This window comes from Budorcas taxicolor, chromosome 23 (assembly GCF_023091745.1).
Source record: "Budorcas taxicolor isolate Tak-1 chromosome 23, Takin1.1, whole genome shotgun sequence".
NCBI classification, from domain to species: Eukaryota; Metazoa; Chordata; class Mammalia; order Artiodactyla; family Bovidae; genus Budorcas; species Budorcas taxicolor.
The window spans coordinates 12,547,449-12,568,586 of NC_068932.1; the positions used below are offsets into that span (position 1 = coordinate 12,547,449).

General features: G+C 39.6%; 1 protein-coding gene across 1 annotated transcript in view; it reads left to right on the forward strand.

The window, feature by feature from the left end:
• The window catches only part of RPP30 (ribonuclease P/MRP subunit p30), a 28,036-nt gene extending 15,280 nt beyond the window's left edge, over positions 1-12,756 (forward strand). Inside the window, exons 7-11 of the mRNA XM_052660845.1 lie at positions 6,016-6,132; positions 6,684-6,713; positions 7,124-7,161; positions 7,518-7,597; positions 11,820-12,756. Of these exons, the coding sequence (XP_052516805.1) occupies positions 6,016-6,132; positions 6,684-6,713; positions 7,124-7,161; positions 7,518-7,597; positions 11,820-11,929 (375 nt within the window). The 3' untranslated portion in view covers positions 11,930-12,756. The remainder of the gene's footprint in view (positions 1-6,015; positions 6,133-6,683; positions 6,714-7,123; positions 7,162-7,517; positions 7,598-11,819) is intronic.
• The last annotated feature ends 8,382 nt before the right edge of the window (positions 12,757-21,138 follow it).

Genomic DNA, 21,138 nt, shown 5'->3' on the forward strand with positions numbered 1-21,138 from the left:
TTAGTTTGAATGGAGTGGTGAGAAAAAAAAAAAAGGAGCAGTAAGATACTTAATTTATTAGTCTTGACCTCTTGGCCATAAGGCATGTGAGAATTATCAGCTCAGAAAGTGTGGATTTTAGGTCAAAGGGTACAGATTTTCACTTAGAAAAAGAACTAATTCCGAGGCTGTAATAACACAGAATGGGCGACCGTAGGTAATAGTCCAGTATTGTAACTTAAAAGTAGTCGAGAGAAGATCCTAAGCAGTCTCACCACAGGAAAAAAAAAAAAGTTAACTACATCAGGTGATGGTTGTGTTAATTATCTTGATCTTGGTAATCATTCTACACTGTAGAGCAATGGTCCCCAGCCTTTTTGGCACCAAGAACTGTTTTCTTGGAAGACAATTTTTCTGCGGACTCGGGGCTTGGGGGAAGGGATAGATGGTTTTCACTTTCGCCCGCCGCTCATGTCCTGCTGTGTGACCGGGTTCCTAACAGGCCATGTACTGCTGCTGGTCCATGGCCTGGGGACCCCTGATGTAGAGTATATGTATATCAAAGGATCACACTCTATACTTTAAATATATACATTATGTTTTTCAATCATCCCTCAATACAGCTTTAAAAAAGAAGTAAAAGAAGGTTGCAGTTATGAAGCAGGGCCCAGGAGCTAAGACATACCAAAGCATTCCTTATATGTAATTTTTAGCAGCTTTCATCCCTCTTGGTATCTTCACCACATGCTTAGGGCACCATAATTTCAGTTATGTTAATTCCCTCTAGAATCTCCTACAAACCTCCTCTGAAGTCTAAGTAACTTATGATAGAATCATTTTATCTTGTTATAGTTGGGTTTCAAGGAAGTTGAATTCAGCTCCTTTTCTTGGATAACCAAATGACCTCTAATAGCATTTTAAGGTTTAAACTCTGTCACACTTGCTCTCAGCCCACAGCTTTAAGGTGGGGTAGATGTGAATTCTCTCCATTATGCAGGTGATGTAATTGAGACTCAGGTAGCTTGCATCTCACAACAGGTACATATCTCTCTCAAAGGTTAACTTGGGATTTGTACTCAAGCTTTGATTCTAAATCTGCTGTCCTTTTCCTCTTGGGAAATGTGATTTAAAATTACAGCAGAGCTCTTTGTTAAGCACAGAGTAATTTCATATTTTAAAACATCTTTATGAATTCAGGTTTTGAGAAGAATTTTCTTTAAGCAAAACACCTATCTTCACCTTCATTTTGATTTTTTTTTTAAATAGTGTTTTGCCATTCAACAGCAACCAAAAGTTTTTTGAGCTGTTTTCAATGATTGTATGTTTTATGCTCTCTTTGTGAAGTTTTCCCTTCAGCATTTTCTCTAACCCTAATCCATTTGTCTTCTTGGTCCAATTAGTCCCCACTGAAAGAAATCCAGTAAGTAGTACCTGAAGCAGTGAGGTTGTTCCAGGAATCTTTCCATATATCCTTGAGTTGGGTGTGACTGCTCTATAAACTTTATTTTTCGTCACACATACTGTGAACCTAAATGTGTTAAGTACTTTATGGATCCAGTGCTTGGAGCAATGCCAGCAAACTTGGCAGTATCAAAAAATGTCTGTGTGGCAAAAAGCAACACCACCCATCAGAGACAGAGTAGGAAGACTAATGACAGACTGTGGAGATGGTTTCACTTACGACATAGACAAATGCTAGTCTCTTTAATATATAAAGAGCTCCCAGAAGTTGATAGGGCTTCCCCAGTGGCTCAGACGGTAAAGAATCCGCCTGCAATGCAGGAGACCTGGGTTGGATCCCTGGGTTGGAAAGATCCCCTGGAGAAGGGCATGGCAACCCACTCTGGTATTCTTGCCTGGAAAATCCCCATGAACAGAGGAGCCTGGCGGGCAACAGTCCATGGGGTTGCAAAGAGTCAGACATGACTGAACGACTAAGCATGCACACAGAAGTTGATAAGCTTAAAAAAGAGAGATGCTCAATCCAAAAAAATGGATTAAGAACATGAAAAGGACATTTCACAGGAAAGGAAATACAAATAGGCTGTTAACATATGAAAAGATGTTTAAATCCATCATGCTAAGAGAAATTCACATCAAAAATCACCTGTCTGTTTGGCACAAACCCAGAAGTTTGACGATACATGGTTGTAAGGCTGTGGGAAAGCAAGGGTTCTCATCCTTTGATTTTAACTGTGTAAGTGGAGCAATCCATATGAGGGAGGGGATAATTTGGCAACAGCTATCAAAATTATACATGCTTTACCCTCTGACCTAGTGTATTAGTTGCTTGGGGTTACCATAACAAAGTACCACAAATGGATTGGCTTAAACTAACAGAAATGCATCAACTCACAGTTCTGGAGACTGGAAGTCTGAAATCAGGACATTATGGGGTTATGCTCCCTCTGAGACCAGGAGGGGGATCCTGCTTTGTCTCTTCTAGCTTTTTGTGATTTGCTGGCAGTCTTTGGTGGTTGCTGGCCTGCAGCTGCACACTCTGATTTCTGCCTCTGTCTTTACAGCATGTCTCTATGTCTTCACGTGGTCGTCATCTTGAAGGACACCAGTCATACTGGACTAGGCGTCTGCCCTAGTCCAGTAAGACTGCATTTTAATTTACATCTGTAGTGACCCTGTTTCCAAATAAGGTTGCGTCCTGAATACTGAGTATTAGGACCTCAACATAACCTTCATAAGAGACACAATTCAACCTGTAATACCCAGCAATCCCGCCTTAGCATTTATTCTACAGATATATTGGAACAATGCAAAACTATCAGAGGCTTGGTTAAGCATGCCATACCTCTGCAGTGAAGTACTGCAGCTCTAAAGCAGCGCTGAAGTTAGGAACTGACATGGAAAACCCTTCAAGTCGGAACCACAGTGTAGTAGGCTATCTTTGGGGTAAAAAAGAGGAAAACAGATGTTGTTCATATTTGCTTATATTTGTATGAAGAAACTCTGGGAAAAGACATAAGAAATTAATAAGTGTGATTATGGGAGATGGGGGTGGGGCAAACAGGAGCAGAGATACAATTAAGACTTTTTGGTGCTTTCTTGTGTTACTTGATATGTGAATCATCTGAACAAGTTACCTATTTCAAAGAATGATACACCAAGAGTGTCCTCCTTTGCAATTCAGTAAAGAACTAATTTTTACGAAATAAACAGGGAATCTGTATATTGTCCCAGTAATCAACCCCCTATTTTCTTTCTCTCTTCTTTCTCTTAAGCTTTGCTTTAGTTCTTGGAATTTTACCACCACTATCTCTTTTCACACGTCACACACCTGCTCTTGGTTTGTAGCATCGTTATGACTTATTTCTCATTAGTAAAGAAATATCTGCTTATTCCAGAACCTTTGGTCAGAGATGCAAACAAAAGCTAATCAAGCAGGCACTGGCATTCTTTATGAAAAGGCTGTTATGAACAATCGGTTGATGAGCTTAAGGCAATTTACATTAAAATGGTCTTGGAAGCGAACACAGGTAATGAGTCTGTATTTCATCTATCTAAAATTTGTAAATAAAGTGTTATGAAAGAAGTGTTCACAGCCTTCAGTAGCACATTATCTTCAGTTTCTGAGTTTTCTTTCCATTTTAAAAGTGAATTTGATTAATGTACTAAGATCAGAATCAGAACTTTTTTCTTAAAAAAATAATTAAGTGGATAATTGTGTCCATTTACCCTCTCCACGCCCAAAAAAGTTTTTATTTTGCTCTGGTCCCAAGGGGGTGGGAGGCAGGGGAAGTAGCAAATACTCTGGGGCCTGGTCACCTAGTTCTGTGTGTCACCTGCATCTTTTATTTCTCCCCTTTTGCATCTTACTGACTTGTGTGTTAGTTCAGCAGCTAGAGGGATGAGGAAAAGAAGTACATGTAAGTAAGCCTCTTTGGCTAATTAGTAGTTTTGGTTAGAGAAATAGCCAGGAGGATAGTTGAGAATATGGTTGAAAGACATGATTTGGTTTATCTGTGAATTTCAGTTTGCCAAGTTAACCCTGGTTTCTTTTATGATGGATAATCCATAGTGAACAGCATTATCATATGACCTTTTTTCTGTAAGCTACTATTTATTCCCTCAGAATATTAATATATTAAATGCTTTTTATATAAAAGAACAGCTCTGTGTTACTGAGAAGTATCATGATACCAGCTTCCAAATGTCCAAGCTAGATAGGGTGAATGGGGTATATCTTTGTGCCACAAAGAATAGCATAACAGACACCATTCCCAGATATAATCAACACAAGACAAAGAATTGGGGGCAGGAAGAAGCTGTCTGAAAAAGAGAGAGGGGGAGGTTGCAGTGTGGAAAACAGTGTGTAAATGTAATTAAACTAGGATCAGATATATAGGGAAGCTAAAATAAAATCTGGGCACCTCAAGGCAGCAAGAAAAGGAAAGGGAAGATTAGGGGATGGAAGAAAAGAAGTCTGTATTCAGAAGACAGATTTTTTGCATTACTTTTTGCACTCAGGAGTAGACCTCCAGCCGTCCTCACTGGACAGGTCCCAACCCATCTGCCTGCTGGTCTTTGCCTGCTTTACTTACTTCGTTCCTTCAAAAGCCCACTGCGGCCATTGCGGCTCCAATCATCACCTCCATGAGAAAGTCCTTAGATGTTCTATCTGGCTACTAAGATTAATTCTGTCTCTGTTCTAAAGACCTGCATTGCTGGCCCTTCCCATCCTCTTCTAGCCTCCGCTTCCACCACAGGGCTCTCCTCATTCTCTCCTCCCCAGCCTTTGACCTCCACACGCCCCACCACTCCCTCCCACCCTAGAGCCTCTTCATATACCCCGCCCCCCTCCACCCTGCCTTGTGCAAGTGCTTCACTCTTCTGCTGTTTACCTGATTAAGTCCTTCCTCGCCTACACCTAGACTTCTCCTTGACATTACTTAGCGCAGTGGAAGTTTTTAATTTTTGTGTAATTATTTGATGGTCTCCCCCATTAAACTGGAAGTTTCTAGAAGAGAAGAACCATGTAAGCTTTTGCTCACCATTCCCTTGCACAGCTGGCTTGAAACCCCTCTCTTGTAAATGGATGAAGATGCAAATCACCCTTCAGGGAAGCAGAACAGTGTAGTAGTGGATTTAGTTGCCACCTCTTCCAGGCTGAACTCTCAGTTGATGAGCTTAAGGCAGTTCGCATTAAAATCGGCTTGGAAGCAGGAGCTCAGGTAATGAGTCTGTATTTCATCTATCTAAAATTTTAAATAAGGTATTACCTGTGGATTCCACCCTATTAAGAACACCTTAAACAGGGAAGTTTCTTTTTCTCATGTAGAATGCCAAGCTTGCAAGCTGGGCAATATTGTCAGGGATGCAGGCTGCTTTCATTGTTTTTGCTGGGCATTCATGAGCCCCGCTTAAGCTACTGACTCCGTTAATAAAGAAAATGGGGAGATCAGAGCGGGACAGTAGCTATCTCTGCCATAGTGCTTTCTAGGCATTGGGGGTGCTGAATAAATGCATACGACTCTCTCAGTACGGTGCCTGGCACATAGCACTTCGTGGGTGTCTGTGTCTCTTCCTTCAGAATATGCGTACTGAATCGCTTCCCCTAGATGCCTTCTACTCCTGCTCTTAGGATGTTTTTGAGTTCTTCATTTTTTGTTTCTTCATTCTTGGATCAAATTAGATGGTTTACTACATTTGCAAACAGTCTGCCCTTCATGTAGGGAACACGTCTCCGATTTCCTTTTGATAGTTCATGGAGTAGTAGCCCTTCTGCCACACCACTGGGACACTGCTCTCCTCGGCCTCTTGATGGCTCCTGTTTATAGAAAGTCAGCTTCCCCACAGCTCAGATAAACTCTGTTGATCAAGTAGAGCCAAAGATCTTTTTTTCTCTCTTGGATGTTGCCATCCGGGCACAAATATGCCTTTTTTCAAAGCTGTACCTGGACATGCAGGAGTTAGGCAAGGAGGGACGGGGTGAGGAAGGAGGTGAGAGGGAAGTTCAGTGAAAATAAAGTAAGGCAGTGTGTGTTAACCTTGACAGTTTTCTTTTCTTTGTTTCCTATGAAGGCAATTGACCGAGGAGTGGGCTTTGAACTTCTCTATAGCCCTGCTATCAAAGACTCCACGATGAGAAGGTACACGATTTCCAACGCCCTCAATTTGATGCAGGTCTGCAAAGGAAAGGTATGGTTCCATAATTTTAGGATGTTTTTCAAATCTGATTGTTTATTATTAATATACTGGGATTATCCAGCTGATCCTTAGAGCAAAAAGTTCTCAAGGCCCAAGAACAAATTCTCCCATTTCAACAGGCTCTGCAGGTTTTAAGAGAAAGAAAAATACCCTAGGGAAAAATAACACGAATTGGGGAAGATGTGTTGAAAGTCTTTATCTTTCAGTAAAGAATTGGCCATTTACCTACTGTGAAAGAGTAGTCTGGAGAGCAGTTATTTGTCATTATTGAGTTGAATTAAGGTTACATGCCCTTTTCAACTAGTTTTTTAAACTGATTCATCTTTCCTAAGATCTGTTGGGAAGGCCTGTTCTGTTTCTTATTTTAGGCTCCTTTTAGTTTGACATGAGGTCTTTCATCCATCACCTTAATTATGTACCTTATCTTAAGAAGAAGTTGGTGTTTATGTTAAAATTTGATTGCTGGTTATTTGTATTGTAAGACTCTTCAGTTTTTTCCCACATTTATCTAAGATTAATGTTGATTACTTTCTGTTTTGTAGAATGTAATTATATCTAGTGCTGCAGAAAGGGTAAGTCTGGCATTAAGTACTTTGTTTTCACTTTTAAAGTTTTAAAACTAAAAGATTTCTAGGGTAGAAATTAAAATAGTAACGTAATAAAAGGTTGTGTTTTCATTTTTAACTTCATTTGTTCATTGTAATTGGTGAAGAGCAATTTTATCCCTATTTATCCCCATTCTTTTGGGGCTTCAAATTTTGTTTATATAAATAGTCTTTCCTTTATATTGCTATAAAATGCTTTTCAAGGATCTTTTATATTTTCAAAAATGTAAGAAATCCATCAAAATTATAACGACTTAAATTTATGCAGTTGACTTCCTTATTTTTAGACACTTAAGCATCCTATTTACTGCAGATGAAGTCATTGAAATGTTATGAATAACTTCTCTCATATCTATTTTTTGTTCATTTTATTTTAGCCTTTAGAAATAAGAGGCCCATACGATGTGGCAAACTTGTATCCTTTTCTGAATAAGAAGTCATTGGAATTTTCTTTTAGGGAATTTGGTCTATTAAACTTTAACAAGAGTTTTGAAACTGTAAGTTTATCAACGAAGAGCTTCAAAAACAAATTACATCAGGCTTAAAGTGCTTTATCCTTTTGTTTTCTGGATGAAGGGTAAAGTAGAAACGAAGGGGAAGAGTAAAAGTTTAGAGTTAAATGAGTCTTTTCTCAAATGCTTTTTCCATTTGGGCTAAGAACTGTAGAATTAGTGTCTCTCTCGGGGCCAGGGCAGCTGGCATTGTTGGTTATGTTTCTGTTGGTCTGGTGTCCTCCGCTGACTCTGGGCTGAAAGCTTTAACGACTCCTAGAGGGTTGCTGTTTGGGCTGTCTGAAAGCGATGCCAAGGCCGCAGTGTCCACCAACTGCCGAGCGGTGCTTCTGCATGGAGGTGAGCACGTTTTTCCAACAGAATCACTGTGGTCATGTTAAGAGCCAGTCACTTCTGTCAAACAGTTGAGCCATATCAACTTTTATTATCCTACACCTCAGAGTTCCTTTAAAGTCATCTTTTCTGAACCCACTAGCCATGTGCATCAATGCTTTTCTTGCCCTTCACTTCAAGCTTTATGTTCTGTAGTTCGTGGAATGAATATACTTTGCCTTGAGTGTTGAATGCGTTCTTCAAGCTCTTCATATGTATCCCTGCCTACATTTTGATAGGCCTCTAGTTGCCCTTTCTTCTAGAGGGACATGCTTTCCCTGCTGAAAATCACTGATTGAGAGAAGTGAAAAGTGAAAAATACATGTAAGCCATTGATGAGGAACACAAAAGCACCAAATACATTTTTAAAGATCCAGCTAGCAAACTCAGATCACAACTTTGCACATTTATTACACCTTGTGGTTCTTTTCTCATTTTTGTTTCCATGTTCAAGTATGCGTAGACTCCACGTTTTTTTACTCACATTTCATTTATATATATATATCTACCTCCTTAACCTTAATTCCACTACTTGAAGGCACTGAATTTTTTATTCATCAGATGATAAAAATTGAACTAGAAGTGTTTGATATGCCAAGACTTTGGAGAATGAAAAAGAGGCTTTTTAAAAGAAAAAAACATTTGTACTTTTGATCTGCTGCTTTTATCTTCATTCTCTTTGTAATTTTTAGTACTAGTGGTAATGGCCAGGAAGACGTTTACTTGATACCATCCACATGAGTGTTAAGCTTCAGAATTGGTTGCTACATAAAGACTAGGTTATTTAACAAAAGAGTAGTTAAGTTATTGAGGGCTTGTATATTATGTCTGGATTTTAATGATCTGATTTCTGCTTGGGAGAACTGGTTGCTGTATTGACTTACTGTGAATTAGATGATTTTGCTTTTGTTTTCAACAGTTTTAGTTTGAGATTCTTTTATTACATACATAACCTAATCCCACCATATAAGCTCTGGGAATGACCAAATTAGAACTTTTATCAAGATTTTCTGAAATTAGGAAATAGTTCAAACTGGTGGTTCTGCCATTATTTTTGTCTAAAGTGATGTAAGGTACCATCAAGATTTTGGGTAACAATTAGTGGTCTAAAACAGACTAAGACAAGGAAGGGAAACTAATTTTAAAAATTTAATAGGGAAAAATATGAAGATCTACTCCTGACTTCAAGAACCTCAGCTATTCAACATAAGTTATATCTAAAGCTAGGCTTTCATGGAAGCTAAACTAAAAGAAGTCTCATGGACTTTACCAGCTTTCCCATTCATTCTAGTTGCGCCCCAGACAGTCCTAGTTTATGCTCATTTTCCCTGTTGAATTAATAGCACATCTACAGGATAAATTGTAATTACCATGGTTTTAGTTGACATTGTGGTCAATGAGACAGTAGCGTGGTGGGATGCTAGGATTATTAATTCAGCCTAAGGTTCAGTTCAGTTCAGTCACTCAGTTGTGTCCAACTCTTTGTGACCCCATGGACAGCAGCACACCAGGCTTCCCTGTCCATCACCAACTCCCAGAGTGTACTCAAACTCATGTCATTGAGTCAGTGATGCCATCCAACCATCTCATCCTCTGTCATTCCCTTCTCCTCCTGCCTTCAATCTTTCCCAGCAGCAGGGTCTTTTCCAGAGTCAGTTCTTTGCACCAGGTGGTCGGAGTATTAGAGCTTCAGCTTCAGCATCAGTCCTTCCAATGAGTATTGAGGACTAACTTCCTTGAGGATTGACTGGTTGGATCTCCTTGCTGTCCAAAGGACTCTCAAGAGTCCTCGCCAACACCACAGTTGAAAAGCATCAATTCCCCAGTACTCAGCACTCTTTATGGTCCAACTCTCACATCCGTACATGACTACTGGAAAACCATAGCTTTTACTAGACAGATCTTTGTCGGCAAAGTAATGTCTCTGCTTTTTAATATGCTGTCTAGGTTTGTCATAGCTTTTCTTCCAAGCATCTTTTTAATTTAATGACTACAGTCCCCATCTGCAGTGATTTTGGAGCCCAAGGAAATAAAGTCTCTGATTGTTTCCATTGTTTCCTGATGAAAGTGAAAGAAGAGAGTGAAAAAGCTGGCTTAAACTCAACATTCAAAAAACTAAGATCATGGAATCTGGTCCCATCACTTCATGGCAAATAGATGGGGAAACAGTGGGAACAGTGAGAGCCCAAGTTTACATGAAAAGAATTACTCGATTCTGAGGCAAGAGGATTCAAAGCCTCACTGTTATCCTCTGTGCTCGTAAGACCCAGCTGGCACCTGCATCATCCTGAGTCCCCATTTAAGGACACCACGGCACAGAAGCACTACCAAAAGATGGTTAATTCTTGGAGGGTGTGAAAACCCTATCATGGGAGCAATTGTTGAAAACAGTGCAGGAGCAGACACCTAGGAAACAGGAGAGCTGAGACACACAGTAGTAGCTGGCCGTCCACACTGGAAGGTGTGCTATAAGGAGTCAAAGTTAGAGGAGTCCTGTGGGGTTCTAGCAACCAGTGAATGGCAGTGTCAAGGTCAAGACAGAGAAAAGAGGTTCAGGGTCTACTTTAGTAACTATATAAAAATCTTGTTTTTCAGTGGTTTATAATCTTGTTGGCTTAGATTAAGAAGTAAATGTTCATGTGATTAAAAAACGAATATTTCTGACATGGAACTAAAATAATTATGAAACTAATCCTTTTTGTTTTGTTACAAACATTTTTGTTAATTGCTTTTCACAATTTAATTTTTATATTTTTTATTCTGCTGATTTTTAGACTTTTACTCGTAATCATAGTGATAAAATAGACATCTGTAAGTGTAACATTTTTCTTGGTGAAATGCAGATTTTGGTCAATTTTTGTTTGTTTTGAGGTTCTCTGATTATGTTGGCATGGTAATGACCTTGAGAGAAGTTTTATCCCTGTTTTTATAAATTAAAATGCTTTTAAATAACTAACAGAAATTTAGTAGACTTGGTAAATTAATCTTGATAAATTAGAAGGTAATATTTAACTTTTTAGAAATGACTTGACTTCTATTACATGAAATAAGTCTTAATTAAATTTGTATTTATCAAGTCCCTTTGATTTTATCTCTCTTGTCACCAAAGGGTCTCGCTTCCTCCCTCATCTTCCCCGTTTCCTAAGGACTAAGTTTGAATCTCTCCATGGCACTGTGACCTTTCACAAACTGCCCCTCCAGCCTTGTTCCCCACTGGCTTTTTCACACTCCTCCTTTACTCCAGTCATCTTGTCTCCTAAGTATTATTTTCTTATCTCTCTCTCCATATCATATCTTTGCAAAGGAAAACTTTCCTTTTTCTTTTCCTTCTTTTGTGATAGTGTTACTTCTTTTATGATACCTTCCTGATGCATCCAGACAGGGTTACTTCTTGTGGGATCTCCATTCCTATTATACTATTATATTTGCCTCTGATGTGCTTTCAGTATGGGTAGAAAGAACACTGTTTAGGCATCTCAGAATCCTCTGTAGATGACACAGTGCCTGGCCCTGTAGTACAGAAGTTTTAGCAGAAGTTAGCTAGACTGAAGTTGAACTCTGCTGCCAGCCTGACCTAAACATCTAATAATTTCCATTCTTCTTTGTCCATTGTCACCAACATAAAAGAGGTCAATAACCATGTGTAGTATTCTTTATTCACTCAACAAGTGTTTCTTAAACATTTGTTAAATAGCCAGGCATTGCTGTATGTTGGCCATACAATATGGTTGATTCTTCAGACAGACACTCATGATCTAGTAAGGGACACAGATAGTGAATGGTCTGGCCAGAAAATGAAGTGAGCACACACACTGCCGTGGATCAGTACGGCTGGCTGTTGTACCTGCTGTCCTCACTCATCCATCTCTACCCCGCTTTATGAGTGTGCTGCCCCAGCCTCTGAAACTTGGTTTCTGGCTACATGAGATGCCGTTAGAGATAACTTGCCCTGTAATTTTACCCTTGAGGGTAGTCCCTTTGGAATGAACTAGATGTTAATATACTGATATTTGTATAAGCTAGGGGCAGGTAAAGGTGATAGCAATAAATGGCATCAGCACTCAGCAGTTCATATAGGTTTATCATTCACTCATGCTGTAAGTCACAGTAACATGGGGATGCTTGTTACACCACCTCTTTAAATCATATCTTAACTTTAAGCACCTTGGTTTCCTTGTTTGATTTATAGAAACTAGAAAAACTGCTTTTGGAATTATTTCCACGGTGAAGAAACCTCGGACATCAGAAGCAGATGATGATTCTCTTCCAGCCTGCAAAAAAGCCAAGTGTGAGAGCTGAAAAGAACCCTCCGTCTCAGTCGACACTCTGCCCTTTCAGAGTGCATCAGCCACTCTGAACAGAAACGGAGCCCCCATGTGATTCACTGTTTTCACTTGGAGCCAGACGTCACTAGTCTATAAAAACAATCTTACATTCAAGCCACTAAAATAACAAAACCTAGTAAAACTAAAAAAAAAAAAAACCTGTCCCCGTAATAATTTAGATATATTTTAGGAGAAAAACAAAGACTAGTTTATTTATCCTTTGCATTAAGTGATAATTGGCAGGTATGCTTGAGTAAGATCTTTCAATATAAGAGACTCTTTAAAAATGTTTTTTGTTCATTTTGAAGTTCATGCTTTTCAGCTTCACTTGGTATATATGGCTTATTATTTTTTAGATTTACTGCTCAAAAAGTGATTATTTTGAGGACTATTAAAACTTTTGCTAAGGGACTGACTTTTTAGTTGATCTTTTGTTTTAAGCCTCTCTTTCATTATGTTCATGAAGTCCAAGTCCTTTCTAAGACCAATTGCTGTAAAATTTGTGGAGGAAAGGGAAGGTGCTCATAAAAGCACACGTGGCCTCTTCCTTTGCTGCTTCTTACCTCCATGATGTCCTTAAAATAGGATTCCTCTGAGTTGGAAGCTCCTGAAAACCTAATACTGATTTTTATAAAACTATAGGGAAAATCTCAAAGTACTAGACTCAACCAAATTTGTAAATAATTTTTTTAAATAGCAGGATCATTATGTTAAATAGAAGTAGCCCTTTTTTACAAGTATCTGCATCTATGCTATATACTAAGAAAACTGGAGAAAGCTTTACACCAAACTCACCTGTGAATTTATTTTTTTTTGTTTTTTGTTGTTGTTGTTTTCCTTTTAAAAATCTTTTATTTATTTGTAAACATTTTTAAATTTTTATACAGTTTTTAAAGGTTACTTTCCATTTACAGTTGTTAAAAAAATACTGGCCGTATTGCTGTGTTTGGCAATGCGTCCTTGAGTCTTACACCACCTACCAGTTTGTGCCTCCTACTCTCCCCCTCCGGTGTTGCCCCCTCCCCCTCACCCCCTCCACTGGTAACACTCAGTGTGTTTTCCTTATCTGTGAGTCTGCTTCTTCTATGTTATATTCTCTAGTTTGTTAAGAACACATATTCTTTAACTCCGGGGTACAGGGCAATCATACTTTTAATTTGTGTCATTCATGCTGAAATACCTATTCTTTTTTTTTTAATTTTTATTATAAATTTATTTATTTTAATTGGACTCTAATTACTTGACAATATTGTAGTGGTTTGCCATACATCAACATGAATCCACCACAGGTGTACACGTGTTCCCCATCCTGAACCCCCGTCCCTCCTCCCTCCCCGTACCATCCCTCTGGGTCATCCCAGTGCACCAGCCTCGAGCATCCTGTATCCTGCATCGAATCTGGACTGGCGATTCGTTTCACATATGATATATGTACATGTTTCAATCCCATTGTCCCAAACCATCCCACCCTCGCCCTCTCCCACAGAGTCCAAAAGACTGTTCTATACATCTGTGTTTCTTTCGCTGTCTTGCATACAGGGTTATCATTACCATCTTTCTAAATTCCATATATATGCATTAGTATACTGTATTGGGGTTTTTCTTTCTGGCTTACTTCACTCTGTATAATCAGCTTAAGTTTCATCCCCCTCATTAGAACTGATTCAAATGTATTCTTTTTAATGGCTGAGTAATACTCCATTGTGTATATGTACCATAGCTTTCTTATCCATTCATCTGCTGATGGACATCTAGGTTGCTTCCATGTCCTAGCGATTATAAACAGTGCTGCGATGAACATTGGGGTACACGGGTCTCTTTCAATTCTGGTTTCCTCGGTGTGTATGCCCAGCAGTGGGATTGCTGGGTCGTATGGCAGTTCTATTTCCAGTTTTTTAAGGAATCTCCACACTGTTCTCCATAGTGGCTATACTAGTTTGCGTTCCCACCAACAGCATAAGAGGTTTCCCTTTTCTCCACACCCTCTCCAGCATTTATTGCTTGTAGACTTTTGGATCGCAGCCATTCTGATTGGAGTGAAATGGTACCTCATTGTGGTTTTGATTTGCATTTCTCTGATAATGAGTAATATTGAACGTCTTTTCATGTGTTTGTTAGCCATCTGTATGTCTTCTTTGGAGAAACGTCTTTTAGTTCTTTGGCCCATTTTTTGATTGGGTCGTTTATTTTTCTGGAATTGAGCTGCAGGAGTTGCTCGTATATTTTTGAGAGTAATTCTTTGTCAGTTGCTTCATTTGCTATTATTTTCTCCCATTCTGAAGGCTGTCTTTTCACCTTGCTTATAGTTTCCCTTGTTGTGCAGAAGCTTTTAATTTTAATTAGGTTCCATTTGTTTATTTTTGCTTGTATTTCCAGTATTCTGGGAGGTGGGTCATAGAAGATCCTGCTGTGATTTATGTCGGAGAATGTTTTGCCTGTGTTCTCCTCTAGGAGTTTTATAGTTTCTGGTCTTACATTTAGATCTTTAATCCATTTTGAGTTTATTTTTGTGTATTCACCTGTGAATTTAGATGCTTACATAAAACATTGGCAAAACCATGTATCCCATAACCAGGTGAGATTTACTCTAGAAATGTAAGTATGTTTCAGTTCTTTTCAGTGTACTATACTTTATCATATTAATAGGTCAAATTAGATAAATCAGATAGGTCAAATTAGATAAATCAGAATCATCTTAATAGATGCAAGTAAGACATTTAATAAAATATGAAATCTACCCCTAATTTAAAAAATAATAAGAGCCCTTAATAAAATACAAGTATAGGAATACTTCACACATACACACGTTTGTTTCTATTTATATATTGTATTAAGCATCATGATTCTAAAATAAAGCATTTTTTACTCCCATCTGAACGTAATATGATGGATTAGCTTGCTGCCCTCCCTAAAACAGATGGCCACTGCTGCTGAACCCTAGAGCCTGCCCCTTCCTTGAGTGCCAACTTGCTTCTTCCTTCACCCTACTGCATTCACCAAGGGTTAGGTGTGTGTGTATTCACAAATCTGTTTATGCCATTGCATTTATTGAGCATTATAAAATTATGTAAGTTAATTTAAAATTATGAAAACTGATGAACTAGGAGGAGCAAAAAAAAGGATTCCCAGGAAAATTAATGCTTTTGAAAAATTTTAAAAAGATAGTCATTTAAAAGAACTGTCAAAATAGATGTGAGCAAGACAACTAGATTTGGAAGAGATCCAGTGGACATTTACCAGAGTCTTCTATTTTTTTTCTTCTTTTTTAAATTGATATAACATTGTAAAGTTTGATGTGTATAACATTGTAAATTCAATTTATGTACATTATCAGTTCAGTTCAGTCACTCAGTCAAGTCCGACTCTGTGACCCCATGGATCGCAGCACACCAGGCCTCCCTGTCCATCACCAACTCCTGGAGTTCACTCAGACTCACGTCCATCGAGTCCGTGATGCCATCCAGCCATCTCATCCTCTGTCGTCCTCTTCTCCTCCTGCCCCCAGTCCCTCCCAGCATCAGAGTCTTCCGATGGGTCAACTCTTCGCATGAGGTGGCCAAAGTACTGGAGTTTCAGCTTCAGCATCATTCCCTCCAATGTACACTATACATGCTACCAAAAGGTTCCACCCATCCCCCTACAGTTGACCCCTACCAATAAATTCCACATAAGAATGAAATGATTTAGTATTTGTCTTTCTCAGTCTGACTTAATTCCTTTAGCATCATATCCTCGAAGTCCGTCTGTGGTGTCACAAATGGAAAGATTTCTTCTTATTTTATGGCTAAGTAGTAGTCTGTTTTATATACACACACAGCACATGTGTATTCGTTCATTTGTTGATGGACATTTAAGTTGTTTCCATACCTTGGCTATGTGAATAGCGCTGTTGTGAACATAGTAGTGTATATATCTTAACAAATTTGTGCTTTCGTATTCGTTGGATAAATTCCCAGAAGTGTAATAGCTGAGTCATGGTGGTTCTCTTCTTAATTTTTTGAGGACTCTCCATAGTGTTTTCATTATTTGCATTTCCACCAATAGTGTGTGAGGGGTCCCTTTTCTCCACATCCTGTGTATAACATTTGATATTTCTTGCCTTTTTGATAAGAGCCACATTTCCAAGAGGCAGTCAGGCATGACATAGGTATTAGCATTATCTTTCTGCATGTTGTCTCCTCAGGCAAGGGAAACAAATGCAAAAGTAAAAGGCTGCAAGCAAAAGAAACCCACCAGCAAAATGAACAAAGAGCCAACAAGGACCTACTGAATAGTACAGGGAACAATAATAAATATTGTATAATGAACTGTAAAGGAGAGGAATCTGAAAAAGTATCGTGTGTGTTTGTGTGTGTGTGTGTGTAAAAGAAAGTTTGTTAAAAAAAAAAAAGGCAACCTTTTGAATGGGAAGATATTAATGTATCAGATGAGGGGTTAATAGCCAAAATATATTTTAAAAAATTCATATCACTCACTAACAAAACACTAAACAACCCGATTAAAAAATGGGCAGAGAATCTGAATATAGACATTTTTCCAGAGATGTACAGATGACTAATAATTGACTCATGGAGAGATGGTCAATATCACTTATTCAAATCAAAGCTAAATGAAATACCACTTTTCTTCTTTAAAGAGAACGGAACTCAGAAACGAAGATCTCCCATCAGTGGAACCATACTTCAAAGAATAGGCTTTGAAATGATGTGAAAGTTGCTCAGTTGTGTCCGACTCTTTGCGACACCATGGACTATACAGTCCATGGAATTCTCTAGGCTAGAATACTGGAGTGGATAGCCTTTCCCTTCTCCAGGGGATCTTCCCATCCCAGGGATTGAACCCAGGTCTCCTGCATTGCAGGCGGATTCTTTACCAGCTGAGCCACAAGGGAGGCCCATGAGTGCACAAAAGATTGCACATGAGTGTACATTTACATATTTTAACTTGGAACTTTTAAGGGGATGTGTATTCAACTTATTTTCGGTGCACCTCCATAATCTACGTTTTCAACCGACTGTATATTAGCCCCATCTGTGCCAGATATAATATTGAGGACTCTCATGTTTTATTGGAAAGGAAGTAAAGTTACGGCAGAATGTGAGTCTTGTTTGAAACATTTCAAGAAAAGCAACTGGATGAAGATGAGAAATGCAGGTGCTTCTTAGTTTGCATACATCTGTTATGTATTTGCAGTTGTACCTGCTCTTTGTTTATGAATATGCACGTATCCTGTTCAAAATAGGGCATGATGGCTGGTCACCACTGAAGAGAAGCAGGCAGGGCTTTTTAATGTTTGCTTTTGTTAGAACGTGAACTGGTTTAATTGTAACAGGATGACTAACTTTATTTCAGCAAGGTGGTCAGTTATAAATACGAAAGCCAATAATTTTAATTAATATTTTATAACAGTAACTTGTTATAAAATGCCATTTTAAAAGATGGTCCTAATCACAGACATGTTACCAAGAAATGATGGAACTCATGAAGAAAACTCTCAGAGGATGTGGGAAATTAAGACCTGGAATACGTCAAGGGAGATGTGGTCAAATTCTTCCCCAGTTTATGAATGTAACAAAATCCAAAACAATGTATATATGATTGTTTGTGTTTACTTTTTGCTTTTAGGCTTCATATTTTGAAAGAAAAAAAATGGAGACTAGCTAGGGAACTTTGTAGCGAAACACTGGGAGGGACTTGGAATGGTGATTATTACAGAGTACAACAGAAATCTAGTAACTAAAACAGTGTATAATTGGTGCAGAAATCCATGTAGATGAATGAAAGAGCTGGGAGTCCAGAACACTCCAGTTACAAGAAGTGACCAGATTATTCAGATAGCGGTGTTGGAACAACTGGTTACGTAGCAGGAGAGGCAGGACAGCATAGTACAGTAAAGTGCAAAGACTGAAGACATGCTACCCAAACTGCTAGTACTTGCTGTCCGTGACCTTGGGCAAATGACGTGACCACTCTGCATCACTTCTCTTCTCCCGGTGGTGGTACTGCAAGGGTTAAGCAGATTGAAATTTGTAGACGGCTCAGAGCAGAACCATGGGGTCGCTGAGTCGGACAGCGACTTCACTTTCACTTTTCAATTTCATGCCTTGAAGAAGGAAATGGCAACCCACTCCAGTGTTCTTGCCTGGAGAATCCCAGGGACAGGGGAGCCTGGTGGGCTGCCGTCTATGGGGTCGCACAGAGTCGGACACGACTGAAGCGACTTTGCAGCAGCAGAGCAGAACCTGTCATATAGAATATGCCTACTATGTATCAGCTGTAATTCTGTCATTTAGGGGAAAAAGTCCACTCCCTATCTCATACCCAGGACACATAAATTCAAGTGGATGGAAGAGTTATTTTTTAAAAAATAAGATTGGATTGGAAAAGACCTAAACACAGTCACCAAAGCCAGAAAATAGAAAAGCTTAATCAGTTTGTCTCTATAAAAATGTAGTGTTAGAAAAGTACAAACAACTAGGAAGGTATATTTGCAATGCATGTTCCAGCGAGGTTTAGCATTCTTGGCTTTTTTAAAAGAGATTGCTTTTAAAAAACAAATAAGCAGCATGACAAATACTGCTAGTGTCATCCAGAATCTTTTTACCTGGTGGTACCCCTCCCCCACAGCTGCTGCAGATGTTAGGTATTGACTGTTTATCCTCACCCTCCCCCAGAGAGTGCCCAGGGCTGGTTGTCCCAGAAATGCTTGGGAAGGTTTATCCCCACCCCTGGAGGTTGGCGCTTGCTGGATGCCTGATGCAGGGCATTACAGCCTGGCCTTCTGGTCTCTGTGGTGCAGTTTATGCTCCTGAGCTCCCCATGGAATGAGATTTAGGGGAGACTTCTGAAACCACCTCCGTGCCTCTTCTCCTGCCCTATCCTGTCTCCCTCAGTCCCTTATAGAGCATTCTCAAGAAATCACACAAGAATCCTCATTTGAAGTGCCACTTCCAGGGAACCTGACTTAATAGAAAATTGAGCAAAGAAGACTGACCCAGAAAAATGCTCAACAAACCTGAAGATGCTGAACGTTTTTTTAGTAATCGGGAAAATCATCAAAAATACATCTTTCCATTGCTGATTGGGTTGAAAAAATAAAAGATTATGAGTATTTTCTTGATTGTGGGGAAAGGCTAAGGGATAATTTGATACCAACCTTATAGATACTCCTATAAATGCATTTCTTCAGAAATGGTTAGGTGTAAAGGATGGGTAAGGATAGGCATTGCAACAATGTCTAAAATGGGAAAATGGAAACAACCTCAATGCCCAGTAATGATAGGATTAGTTAAACGATCCATTGTACATTGAAACAAGACTATCATTTATAAAAATGTCTGGAATAAGTTGTTCAATTGACAATAAAGTTATAAAGCTAAGTGTATGGTGCCCATATGTAATGTGCACAGAAATAATCAGTGCCATGAAACTAGGGTTATAGGGAATGTGTGTTTTCTTCATTAGTCATTTCCATAATCGGCTTATTAATGAGTATGTGTTGCTTGTTCAAGGAGAGAAGACATTTTTTCATTTAGGAGGTAAAGGTAGCATGATAGATGTTATGACACGGAGAAAAAGTACAGCAGGAACACACGAGACGAAAAAGTCCAAGTAAGGATCAAGGATGGCTTCCTGGAGGACGAACAGCGGCCCCAAAAGGGAGGAATGAGGAGAAATTACGCAGTGGGGTGGGAAGAAGAGCCTTCCAGGGGGTTGGCACAGTATATGAGAACAAAAGCTGGTGCCTAGGTTTTTTTTAGAAGCTGGAAATTCAGTTGAGTTGAAATTTACTGTTTAGCTAGGCAAGTAATGAGAAATGGATGAGAATAAAGAGTTAACAGCAGCCAGATCTCAAGAGTTTTTGAAAATGTTAAGGCATTTTTATTTCATCCTGAGGACAATGGGCAGTCACTGAAAATTTTTGTGGAGAAGAATGACAAGATTTGCATTTTAGAAAAATCACCCTGGCTGCAACTCGAAGAACACACTGGAGGAAAGTTAAGCTGAGGCATTTCGTAACCAGGGAGATGACAGGTAGCCTGAACTAGGAGTGGCCCCTGGGACGAGAGGAAGTGGACAGATAACAGAGCCCCTTAGGTGGTATTCTTGGTAAGCAGTCCTGTGGTTATTTGAAAGAGGGATGAGGCAAAGGGCAAGTTTACAACAACTTCCAAGACTCTCCACTGGCCAGCGGGCCATTCCCTTCACTGATAACACAAGTGACAGACTGCGGGCAAAGAGCTGGCTCAGGCTGGAAGACGGCTTATAAATGTTGACCACCTGTGTGACAGGAACGACGGTTGTTGCCTCAAGTGTTTCTCTTCTCAAGTAGCCAAGGTCACTGAGTTGCCCTTGTTATACTGAAACTTACTCCGTCTTGATTCTCATGCCTGCTGCTTCTGTGCTAGTGCAAATCTTTATAAGTAGGAATACACAAGTGTTCTAACCCCTTACTTCCTTCTCTCCTTTACCTTCCAGTTCTTGGGAAGGGAACTTGAGGAAGACATAGAAAATTTGGCCACATAATAACACCCAAGTTGTGCTGTGGGGGACGTCAGTGTAGCAAGGGAGATGCTGCCTGTGTAGTGGCTGCTTTGCTTAGAAAAAATGGAAGGATCCTGAACCATAACGATCTGATGGGTTAGAGCCAGCAGGATCCTCTAGGGAGGGCAGGGGGTGGCAGAAGGGTATTGAGAGGGAGGGATATAACAGAATGAAGCTCCTGAGGCCCCCAGGAGGTGGATGCTACAAATTGTTCAGAGACCAGATAGAAAAGGCACAGAAATATTTCACACCATCCTTAGAACTCCATGATCAGCTAACTGAAGGATCTTCTGGTTATGGATTGGGCCTGCACGCCCTCAAAGTGTTGGCGACATAGCTGAGAGGTCATGAGTATTATACCATCTAAAGTGGGTTTTGGTAGGGGTACCAGCGCAGATGTCTCACCCTGGCCTCAAACATTTCCGCAAGTGACAAACATCCCCCATAACCTTGCCCTTTTCTACATTCTCTCTGCTGCCTAGAACACCGTGCTTGAATAACTCCAGTTTATTCTTCAGACTCCTCCGGGAAAGTCCCCCCACTCAAAGTCTTTGTAGAAACTCCCTCCCCCGCCTCCCCATCGAATGATGGGCCTCCGCAGCTTAGACTCTCAGCACGCTGTGCTTCTTACTTCATTGT